This window comes from Hevea brasiliensis, chromosome 18 (genome assembly GCF_030052815.1).
Source record: "Hevea brasiliensis isolate MT/VB/25A 57/8 chromosome 18, ASM3005281v1, whole genome shotgun sequence".
Classification (NCBI taxonomy): Eukaryota; Viridiplantae; Streptophyta; class Magnoliopsida; order Malpighiales; family Euphorbiaceae; genus Hevea; species Hevea brasiliensis.
The window spans coordinates 31,600,472-31,613,302 of record NC_079510.1 but is presented as its reverse complement, the minus strand read 5'-3'; the positions used below and the strand labels follow the sequence as shown (position 1 = coordinate 31,613,302).

Below are 12,831 nucleotides of genomic sequence, written 5' to 3'. Positions count from 1 at the left end.
ATAAAAATTTTCTACTAGTAATTTGAAACGGATTAAAAACGAATTTTTCCGTTTCTAATCCAATAACACAAGGATCGGTTTCAGAATTTAGAAACCGATTTGAAACTGAATTTCTGTTTCAAAAAAATTGAAACCGAAATATCAGTTTTTAAATTAAAACGGAATTTGAAACCGAATATATGTGGTTTCTAAATTTGAAACGGAATAGTGGTTTGAAAATAGATTCAGAATTTGAAACGGACGCCATTTTCGGTTTCAAATTTATTTAGAAACTTGCGGATTTAAAACTGAATATTTCGGTTTCAAATCGGTTTCTAAATGTATTTAGAAACCGATTTTCACTGATTTGAAACCGAATATTCGGTTTCAAATCTCCTTTTTTCTTGTAGTGAAGGATGATTTCCCATTGCCTCACATCGATGTGCTTGTTGACAGTGCTGCTTGCATGGCAATGTACTCTTTCATGGATGGTTTTTCGGGATATAATCAGATCCTCATGGATTTGATGGATAAAGCAAAGACAGCTTTTATCACTGAATGCGGGACTTATTGTTATAAGGTCATGCCTTTTGGGCTAAAAAATGCTGGTGCAACTTATCAGAGAATGGCTACTATGTTGTTTCATGACATGATGCACAAAGAAGTTGAAGTATATGTGGATGACATGGTAGTAAAATCCCCAACTAGGGAGAGACATTTTGAGGCATTAGAGAAGTTCTTTCAGAGAGTCATCAAGTATAAATTGAGACTGAACCCTAGCAAGTGTGTGTTTGGGGTCACTTCAGGCAAACTGTTAGGGCATATGATCAGTAGGAAAGGGATTGAGGTTGACCCAAATAAGGTGAAGGCAATCCAGGAGATGCCAGTCCCGAGAATAGAAAAAGAGATTAGAGGTTTCTTAGACAAATTACAGTACATCAGTAGGTTCATAGCTAGGCTCACAACTACCTGTGAACCAATTTTTAAGCTACTAAGAAAGAATCAGCCAGTGGTATGGAATGAGCAATGTCAAGAGGCATTTGAAAAGATAAAGCAGTACCTGAGCAATCCACCAATTTTGTCACCACCCATACCTAGCATCCCTCTAATCCTCTACCTATCAGTGGAAAACATGGCCCTGGGGGCAATGTTGGCACAAGAAGTAGAGAATCTGGAGAGAGCCATCTATTACATCAGTAAGAAACTCCTTGCTTATGAGGAGAATTATTCACTAATAGAAAGAACCTGTCTAGCTGTAGTATGGGCAACTAAGAAGTTAAGGCACTACTTTCAGACCCATCGAGTTATTGTAGTATCCCGGATGGATCCTTTAAAGTACCTATTTGAAGTACCGACGCTAGTTGGAAAATTGGCCAAATGGTTGGTCCTACTGTCTGAATTTGATATTGTGTATGAGACTCGAAAAACCATTAAAGGGCGTGTAGTGGCCGAATTTCTTTCTGAAAATCCAGTTAATGAAGGGGAAGAAGTCGAACATTTTCCGGATGAGAGTCTCAAGCTAGTAGAGGTCCAGCCATGGAAAATGTACTTTGATGAGGCCATGAATAAGAGCAGAGCCGGTATAGGGGTAGTTTTGGAAGCACCGAATGGAGAACAATTATTAATGTCAAAAAGGCTATGTTTCCCAACCACTAATAATATAGCAGAATATGAGGCTTGCATTTGTGGCCTGGAGGCATTAATAGCTGTTGGGGCTAAAAAAGTGGAGGTGTTCGGAGATTCAATGCTAGTGGTTTCCCATGTTAAAGGTGAATGGGAATTGAAAGAAGAAAAGTTGAGGCCATACCTGGAGTATGCTAAGAAACTATTATTTAGCTTTGAGGAAGTGACAATGAAGCACATGCCTAGAGCTCAGAACCAGATAGCTGATGCTCTAGCCATGCTGGCATCCTTATGGGAGAAGGGTGATCAGAAGCTGACCCAGCCAGTTATCTTGATGAGGAGTAGAATCCCATGCTATGAAGGGTTAATAATAGCACATTTAGATCTAGAAGATGAGATGAAATGGTACGAGGACATAAGAAGATATTTAGAGGTAAGAGAATACCCACAGTCAGCCAATAGTAGGGATAGAGCTACAATTCGTAGATTAGCCACTCAGTTCACTTTGGCTGGGGGGCAACTCTACAAAAGGTTCTTCGAAGGACTATTGCTCTTGTGTGTGACGAAAAAGCAGTCTGAGCAGATAATGGAGGAAGTACATGCAGGAGTGTGTGGTCCTCACATGAACGGAAGGGTATTAGCAGGCAAAATTTTAAGATTGGGCTATTACTGGTCTACCATGGATACTGACTGCGCTAAATTTGTGAAAAGATGCCATGAGTGCCAAATCCATGGGAATTTGAATCACCTACCGTCCAGTGAACTCTACAGCATGACTTCACCGTGGCCATTCTCAATATGGGGCATAGACATTATTGGGAAGATTTCTCCCACGGCTTCTAATGGCCATAGATTTATCATTGTGGCAATTGACTATTTCACCAAGTGGGTTGAAGCTGAATCTTATAAAGTAGTAGGGGCTAAGCAGATAAGTAAGTTTGTGCGAAAGAACTTGATTTGCAGGTTTGGGGTACCCCATGAGATAGTATCAGATAACGGCAGCCAGTTCAAAGGTGATTTCTTAGAATTAATTACCGAATTCAAGATTAAGCATCACAAGTCCTCACCATACAGGCCACAGACTAATGGAGCAGTAGAAGTAGCAAATAAGAATGTGAAAACCATTCTGAGAAAAATGGTTGAAACCTATAAGGATTGGCCTGAGAAACTCCCTTATGCTCTTTGGGGTTATCGCACTACTACAAGAACATCCACAGGGGCAACTCCATTCTCTTTAGTGTATGGGACTGAAGCAGTGCTACCCATTGAGCTAGAGGTCAAATCCTTGAGAGTGATACTAGAAGCTAAGATTCCAGAAAATGAGTGGGCCCAGAAAAGATATGAAGAACTAGCTTTGATTGATGAGAAGAGGATGCGAGCCTTGTATCATATGCAGGCTTATCAAAGGAAGATAGCAAGGGCCTTTAATAAGAAGGTGAAGCCAAGAAAGATCAAAGAGGGAGACATGGTTTTGAAACAAGCTCGGCCCATCCCTTTTGATCCAAGAGGAAAGTTTAAGCCAAACTGGGATGGTCCATACATAGTCAAAAAGATCTTGTCAGGAGGTGCTGTAAGAATATCAGACCTGGATGGGAATGAATTTCAAGAACCAGTCAACTTAGACAAGCTCAAACGGTACTTTGTGTGAGATAGGCCCGCTAGGCTGAAAATTTACAAAAGACGGTCTAGGCAAAAATAAGGGTCAAAGAAAAAAAAGAAAAAAAAATGCTAGATTGAAAACCTGCAAAAGGCAGTCTAGGCAAAAGGAGAGATGAGAGAAGATTTGGATGGAAAACCTAAAAAGGCCATTCGACAGGTTATAAAGCTTATTTCTAACTTTGGAAGGTTAGAAATTTGGCAAAACTAAATGTAAGAGGGAGTAATGGTGTACCTGAATAAATAAAGAAATTTTTATTGCATTGACTAGGAATGGGTTTTATTTAATTATGATCGTGAATGTTTGTGTCTTGAGGGATACATCAAATGATTAAGTAATTGAACTGTTTGTTTTGATGTCTTCTGAGCATGACAAGATAGGTGCTTGATATGAATGTCCTGGTAATTGTCTAATTTCAAAAAAAAAAAAAAAAAAAAAAGGGAGCTTGCTAGGTGGAAAACCCGGAAGGGCCACTTAGGCAAAAGTTAGAGCAAGCCCGCTGAGATGAAAATCCGAAAGGACATTTCAGGCAAAAGTTAGGGCACAGAGAATGGAGTTCATGGAAGAGAAATGAGTCAAGGCAGAAACCATGGGGGGAGAGAAGAAAAAGGAAAATCAGAGAGAAATTGTATTGTGACCTTAAGGAAATCTTTTTTGGTGAACAATTCTTCTAAAAACTTGGAGGCCAAAAGAAAGTTTTTGTAAAAAGAGGTCCCTCAGAGGACTAAGTTTTTTAGAATCTCTAGCAAAATCAGCATGCTCATAATAGGAAGTAGCATACAAGAAGCACAAAAATCACAAAAAGAGTTATGAGACTTAGTCATCCTAATTTTTCAAATCATGAATTAGATATTTTTTGGTAAGTCCTTAGACGTTGTTTAGGGCGCATGACATAGTTGTGTAAGGCATAGAAGAACATGCATCAACATGTCACCTGTGGGTGTGTAAGGCGTAGAATAACATGCATCACCACAGTTTCAATTGTCGAACTACGAGGGGGTCTGATTCTTCCTTAGTATCGCGAGGAGGATACGTAGGTAGTTTAGGACCGCGGTCCTAAATACGAACCTACAACATTTCATGACAGATATTTTTTTGGTAAGTCCTTAGACGTTGTTTAGGGCGCATGACATAGTTGTGTAAGGCATAGAAGAACATGCATCAACACGTCACCTGTGGGTGTGTAAGGCGTAGAATAACATGCATCACCACAGTTTCAATTGTCGAACTATGAGTGGGTCTGATTCTTCCTCAGGATAATGAGGGGGATACGTAGGTAGTTTAGGACTGCGGTCCTAAATACGAATCCACAACATTTCAAATCACACAGTTGCCATTGTCATGAGACCATAGCTAGTCTCATGACACAGAGTGTATCGACAGAGCAAGATGCACTCAATTTTCACATGACACAGTTATCACTGTTATGAGACCGTAGCTAGTCTCATGACGCAGAGTGTATCGACAAAGCAAGATACACTCATTTTTCACATGACACAGTTATTACTGTTATGAGACCGTAGCTAGTCTCATAATATAGAGTATGTCGACCGCGCAAGATATACTTGATCCTCATAGCCAATGTTTCATAGTTATTAGAAATTTGAGTTTCACTTTGACGAAACTTGAGCAATGCTTTCGCATTGATTTCAACTTTCGCCAAAGTGGGGGGCAAACTGTAGACCCTTATTTTATGATGAGTATGTGCATTGAGGCCGTGGGAAACCCGATAATGAAAAATTATATGACTGTAAAATGTAATTGGAGGCATTGAGTTGAATTATTAATTTCGTGGCATAATCTTGAAAAAATAAAAATAATAATAAAGTTTTGGGAAAATTAATTTAATTAAATTTAAATAAAATTTTATTTTGTTTAAATTTAATATGGGTAGTTTTTTTAAATGGATCTAATTAAGTTTAATTGGGCTCCATGGGCCTAAGAAAGCCTAGTTAGGAATTTTAAATGGGACCCATTTAATTATTTTCTAAAAATTAAAATAACAAAATATCTCTCTCCTCCTTGGCCCCACTTTCTTCCTCACTCACTATTGGTGTCTTCCATTTTTTCCTGTCTTTCTATTGGTTGAAACACCTCACCCATATCCCAATCTTATTCGAATTCTGCAATCGTAGTTGTTTAAGTCATCTAAACTTTATCACCCTAAGACTCCAAATCCTACCACACCTCTTCCTCATTCCCTATTGGTGCCTTCCATTTTTTCCTGTCTTCCTATTGGTTGAAACACCTCACCCATATCCAGTCTTATTCGACTGCAATTGTAGTTGTTTAAGTCATCTAAACTTTATCATCCTAAGACTCCAAACCCTATCACACCTCTCTCCCAAAACCCTATAAATACCCTACTAGAGAAGAGAAGAAGGGGATGATGAGGAGGAGAGAGGAACAGAAAATTCAGAGCTAAAAGAAATTTAGAGATATTTAAGATTCTTTGAGTTCTTCCTTATTTTTTTTCTTTTCTTCAAGAAGATTTTCACACAAGATTTCTGGAAGGTCAGTTTTTATTGTTTTCTTTTCAAGATCTATGCCACACAATATTTTAATTTTATGCTCTTTGTTTTCAATTTATTTTATATGTTCATATAGATCATGTAATCATGTTTAATTTGAGGGATACACAACTCTGCACATGTTTAATTTATGTCTCTCGTACTTTTATTATTTTCTTTAGTTTCTTTATTTTTTATTACAAACAAAATTGGTAAGTAGCCCTAAGGTAAGTACCAAAGAGGGCATTTGCGTGGAGCTTATATGGAGCTAAACGGGAGTAAGCCAGGGATATCATTGCCATACTAGAAGAGAAGACCCTTTTTTAAGGGTAGCTTGCCCCAATGGCAACTGCATTTACCAACAAGTAAGTACCTCTAAACTTCTCGAATAACCATTGGCATGAAATTGTAGTAATAATAGAACTTTCATTTGGTAAATTAAAATTAATTTTGTTTTTAATTTAACTGACTTTTGCATGTAATTAATTTAAATAAATACTTTGTAAATTAAAATTAATCTTGTTTGTAAATTAAACTAATATTGGCATGTAAAATAAATTTAATTTAATACTTGGTAATTGTAAAATAAATTTGCATGTTAGAAATCTTTATTAGGTTGTGATTGTTTGGGACTTATGTGATATTAGAATAAATTACACATGTACATAATTAACTTAGTTCAATTATCCTTAGGGTAACTTGGTGAAAATTAATTAATTAGGTTAAATAGAAACATAGGGTTATTTGATATTGAATTTGTTTGTAAATTAAATTCCCAATAATAAGTTAATTTTAGTCATCTGGTAAATATCATTTAAATAATTAGCAACCCCATAGATAGGAATTACTTGTGCATGAAAATTGTGTGTAAACAACAACCCTTTTTGTAAATTACTTGCGTGTGTAGGATTAGAATTGCATTTTTTAGGATAAAGTTTAATAAATGAATAATAAACAAGACTTCTAGAAACATTAGTAGAGGACTGGCACTCGAATTAACGAGGTTAGACCAGGCGTAAGGGGTGCCTAACACCTTCCCCTTACGTACCCACTATCCCGAACCTAGACATTGGGCTATGGTAATGACGGTTGTGGAAACTCTGCAAGGAGTAAGTTGCCATCCATGACCCTCGGAAGAAACACTGAATATGTCCCGGTTATTACCCAGGTGGTGACTCCTGTCTATCTATGCCTTCGTGGCATAAATCCTTAGTACCGTGGTAGTGTTATGGGAAGACGGTACTTACCAGTGGTTTGATTCTATTAGGATTGTATGAAGTGCATGTCTAGAAAATGCTGTCTAAGGAGGTGGTACTTAAGTGAGACCATTGTGACTCCACCATCTTTCCTGGGCATTACCTGGTGCATTTTATATAATTCTAATGGATGATATTTCGCCTCACGCCCCACCCCCACAATAACACTTAAATAGCTAGGTTAACACATTAAACCCTTGCCACATGTCACCCTTTGATTAGCTCTAGGTTTAAGTGACCCAATCACATTGTGCCAAGTGTCAAACCTATATTTAATCTTGATTTTAATCATCTTACATGATTAAAAAACATTTGGCAAGCTTATATGTTATGCCATGTGTCACCATCTCATGGGGCCACGTGTCACACTACAAAATGACCAAAATACCCCTGTGTCTTAATTTTGAGTTCTTAACCCAAAATAATTATTTTCTTCTTCTAATTAATTTATATCAAATATAAATTAATTAATTAATCTCTATTAATTAATTTCTCATTAATTAAATTCATATTTAAACACTTTAAATATAAATTTAACTTATATTATACATCCAATAATCTAGATTTTGTTTCAAGTCATGCTAGGGACTTTGCAATCTAATTGCAAACCAAACCTATTTAATTAATCAATTAAACTCTTTAATTAATTAATTAAATCATATTTAATTAGGTGATAACTTGTGTATGTGTGTGACTTACTAGGCTCATCACTAATTGGCAATGAGACATGATATCAACTCTTAATATCATCAGAACTCTTTCTTACTATAAATGATTTCTCTAAATCATTTTATGAACCTCATAGACCATGGTTAACACCTAGCATAGCATGCCATGGCCACCCAATTAGTAATAAGGTTTACCTTAAATGAACCTATAATCATATATTACCATGCACTAGAATCTCTCTGTTACAAAATCCCAACTCAAGCTGGAGTCATGGTTTATGTCAAACTTCATTTGCTATGAATATTATGTTCTCTTTTAATTCCAGTTCTTGATTAAAAAGATTTTCTCATCAGAAACTCTTTTCTGAATAAATCTATCTGTCCTGGCCAGGAACTTGAAACATCAAGAACAATTAAATGAACATAGGATTTTATCTCTATTTATTTAGAGGAACAGATTCCATCTTGATCAACACCTACCTCCATATATAACTAGTAGGAGCCAACACATGCCCATATACCCATACACAGTACAAGTATGAAAGCAGTATCAAACTCAAACTACCTATATACAAGATAACTATGCTATCTCAGGTCTAAAGATTATATGCACTGATATGATTTATGACAAAACATTGAAAAGAGTAAACTCCATGTGCTTGTCATAAGTGTCACTGGTTCGACCTACTTATCATTTATAAGTGCCTATCATGTTTGTTATATGGCATGAGACTCACCATTCCATCTTATTTATATCTCATATAAATAACTTGGGAACAAACATGAATACAATCTTTCTAGATAAGTCATGTCCTTATTATGAAGTATCCTTGATTGTGAACCTATTTATGATACTTCGTGCTAGAAATATTGTCACTCATATTCTTAACAACTTAAGAATAATATTTCTAACAAAATATCAATGGACCTTTTCTATTACACATAAATATATTACGTAAACGGAAAAGTAGAAATGCCTTTTTTTAATAAAAATATGTACAAGATACATACTAAATGATATGCTCTAGGGCATACTACTAACAGGAGGACTATATGTAAATTGTGGCTAGCTAGGGTTTGAGATGGGAATGCATGAATTTGATTGAATTAAAAGTGTATGTAAACTTGAATGAGTGAGAAATGGTATTGGTATGCTTTGAATTAATTAAATGTAACCAATATGTGAATTAGGGTTTTGGACATTAGGGTTTAGAGACAAAAATGTGAGAAACTTGTAAATGATGTCTTGGACCTAATTTGAAGTGAGAAATGGTCAATGGTGACCAAATGAAGTGTGTTGGAATGGTTGGAGTTAAGGCTAAATTCGGTTTGAGTATAGTCATGCTGCTGGCAGCATGACCAAGTTACCTTTAAGGGACTAAAAATGAAATTTTACAAGTCCAATTGGTATGAGACCAATTGGGAATGAAAATAGACACTAAATGACACAATTTTCATTTAGGAAGCATGCCCAAAAAGTGACCAAAACCTAGTGAACAAATTGACCAAACTTGGAAAATCTCAGTCTGTCCCTGTATAAACTAACCAAATGAACAGTGTTTGTTCATTTGGTCATAACTTGAGCTAGGCAGGTCAAAATGATCTGAAATTTTACCAGTGGTTAGATGAGATATAGACCTAAAGCTTTTATGAAGAATACAAACCCAAATTATGACATTAACTAAGTCGTTTGGCCACCCAAAGTTGGTGACCCAAAACTGCTAGAACCAAAAATTGCCCAGAATTCTGGGTTGAGTCCAATTCGGCAGCCATGGTTCAAATGGCTATAACTTGAGCTAAAAAACTCTAATTGGAGTGATTCAAAAAGGAGAATAAACTTAAGACAATAGGGAACATTTCCTATGAAGAAAGTTTTGCCAAATTCTAACAGTAAAGTGACCAATAAAACAGTGCAACTTAAGACACAAAAACTGAAAAATTGCAAATTTGCCTAAAAGACTTAGAATTTGAGAAAATGACCAAAACCAATAAGTTTGATAACCAAAATGTAGTATATGGGTGAAGTTGGAGTTCCCATACCTATTAAGCCTTAGAAAGTCAACAAATTGACTTGAATAGTACCATGAATAGTAACTCCAAAATGAAAATTTCCAAGAATGTTAGTTTAAACATATTTGGGCTAGAATTAAGTATTTATGAATTAATTATTGGATTTACTGTGAAATAAGATACTGAAACACTATAAATTTTGTGTTTCAGCTGAAAAAGACCCGGAAGGCCTAGAAGCGATTAAGTCCAGGTTTGTGCACAAAAATTTTTAAATTATAGTTTTTATAATGGAAATTAATTTGTTATACATTGTGAATGTTTTTGTTCATTATGAATTTCGAGAATGTTTTGTCGCCTATTTTACAATGGAAATTTGGAATGAAAATTAATTATTGATTTGTATGAAATATTTGAACAATATGGTTTTGAATTTAGTTATGGCTTTGAAAATCTTAGTTAAAAAATAGTGTGTTGCCTACTTTGTAAATGAAAAGTTTGGAATGAAATATGATTTGTGAATTGTATGAAATATTTGAATAACTTGATTTAAATTGTTTTTAATTCACACTTGGCATGGCAATACTAATATGTTCCTCCTCCACTTGTGGGGTGAGTATGATATTTGATCACTTTCCTCCCTCTCTGGCTTTCCAGTCTGAGGGGCGAGTTTGGATGAGTACTCATTAGCTAGCTAGCCACCTCCCTCATTGATTTCGATTAGTGGGGTGAGTATGCCTTGTCGTGATGTACACACGACATGTTCGGAAATTTTGTGTCATGACCTAAGTTGTGTTATGGTTTGGCAACACTATGTTTATTAAATTGTTTGATCAAGTTGTGCTATATTAGGTTTTGAAAATAATGATTTGTTATAAATGTGATTTGAGAAAAAAATTGTGAAATGCGATTATGAGATTTTTGAATGATGATTTGTTCATAAATGTTTTATATTTTGTATTTTATGCTTTATTGTGCACCACTGAGTATTTATATACTCACCGATAGCTTTAACTTGCTGTCGCAGATAGGGAAAGGGACATAGCAGCAGAGCAAGCTGCTACAGTTAGAGAAGAGCACAATTGAAGAATTTTGTACGGGTATTTGTCTATACCCTGGTAGTTAGTTTGATGTAAATATGATAGTATGCATATGTATCTCTGTAATTTGAGCATTTTTATAGATAAAATTATAATAATATTATTTTTGAGATTTTGCATCTGTAAATTAACTTACGATTGTAAATTAAAGATTTAAAATGTAATGTGCATGAGTTATGAAATGTTTTGAGATATTAATTCTTGATTTGAAATTTGGATTTTGAATTGAAGTGTTGTTATTGTTGTTGAATTGAAGTTTGGTGATTGCAATTGGAGTTGTGATTGAAAAATATATTGGGAGTGTTTCTATTTTCAGGTTTTGAAGAACTGTTTTCTCAAAATACAGACGGCACTCTGCCGAAATTTTTGTAAAAATTGTGGAGATTTTAAATATCCAAAACTTTGATTTATGTTTGGACTCTAAATGAAGGTTTTTAAAATTTGAAAAAAATTTTACCCACCAATTCCAAAATGAATGAAAATGGCTTTTAAAATCCCTTGTAGTATATTTAATGGGTTACCGGTAGGTGACGTACGGTAATTCATTAGGTGTACTACGGGAACATGTTACATCTTATGAGGGGTAGGGTGTGACAAGACTTCTGCAGCTCAATGAATAGGATGAAACTAGGCAAGATGCCTATGAGAATGCTAAGATCTTCAAGGATAAGACAAAAAAGATGGCACAACAGGCACATAACCAAGAAAGAAATCAAGGAAGGAGACCTTGTCTTGCTATTCAACTCAAGGTTAAAGCTCTTCCTAGGAAAGCTGCGGTCAAGATAGTCCAGGCCCTTCAAGGTCACTCAAATCTTCCAGCATGGAGTAGTAGAAGTATGGAGCAAAACCTCCAATACCTTCAAGGTTATTAGGCAGAGATTGAAGCCATACTTCTTGAGCGACACAATTGAGAAAGGATTCACATAATCCTACAATAATCCTCTAATTCAGGTATAAAGCTAAAAAATAGTTGAGTTAATGACTATAAACAAGTGCTACTTGGGAGGGAACCCAAGATTTTTACATTTTTCTTTACAATTTACTTCCTTTTTTTTATTTTATTTCTCATTTTATAGGCACCCCACTCTTCATATTGCACATAGGATAAGAGGAAAGCAAAAAGTGGAGAGGAGATCACCAAGTCTAATCCACGTAAGAAAGAAAATCACAAAACAGGGAAGTATTTTTATTGCTAACTTCTACTTGCATTTAGCTCTTTCACATAAAAATAAGTTAGCATAACCTTCTAGAGAGTTGGAATAAGAAAATACCTTTTGAGTGCACAGAAAATTTTGCTCAGAAAGTTACATGGGTCAAGCCGTGTAATGGTACACGCCCCATGTAACATTATGGACATAGAAAGCTCATAGATATAAGCACTCCAGAAAGTTACACGGGTCACCCTGTGTGAAGACACATGGCCCGTGTAACCAGAAAACTCGAAAAATAGGGTTGGGACAACCTGGGGCAGAAACTTACACGGGCCTCTTTTCCTCATCACATGGCCCTCTGTAAGGTGGGAAACATAGGAATTCATAGGCAGAGAGTTACACGGGGTACCCTATGTAATAGTACAAGACCTGTGTACCTACCCGACAACAGAACAAAAGAAATAGAAAATTACATGGGCCATGCCGTGTATTGATACAAGGGCCCATGTAAAACATCACAGAAAGTGCACTGAAAAAGCGGGAAAATGCTTACAAATGCCATCTTTACCCCTTTAAATGCCTTTTAACCATTACCCACCCCTTCAACTCCTATAAATCCCCCTCTTTCCAAAGATTTTCTCATAAGTTTTTCTTTCTATCTTGATTCCCTTCTCCAAACCCTAAAAATTTCTTCCTTTTTTCCTCTTCTATGGCACCAACAAAGAGAGCTGTAGGTATATTGGCTCTTCATTATGAGGAGGTCGTGATTCACTATCCCCACCCTCTCAACCTCCACCCTAATCCCTAAGAACTCATCGAACCCCATACAAGAACCACAACTATAACCTCCATAACCCTAATAACCACTAGAACTTGAATT

The 12,831-nt window shown here is 35.9% G+C and overlaps 1 protein-coding gene across 1 annotated transcript; it reads left to right on the top strand.

The window, feature by feature from the left end:
- The first annotated feature begins 1,111 nt into the window (after window positions 1-1,111).
- LOC131175849 (uncharacterized) lies at window positions 1,112-11,672 on the top strand. Its single transcript, XM_058140526.1, has 2 exons — window positions 1,112-2,464; window positions 11,421-11,672. Exons 1-2 carry the CDS (start codon window positions 1,112-1,114, stop codon window positions 11,670-11,672), a joined length of 1,605 nt encoding a protein of 534 aa, XP_057996509.1.
- Window positions 11,673-12,831: the final 1,159 nt, after the last annotated feature.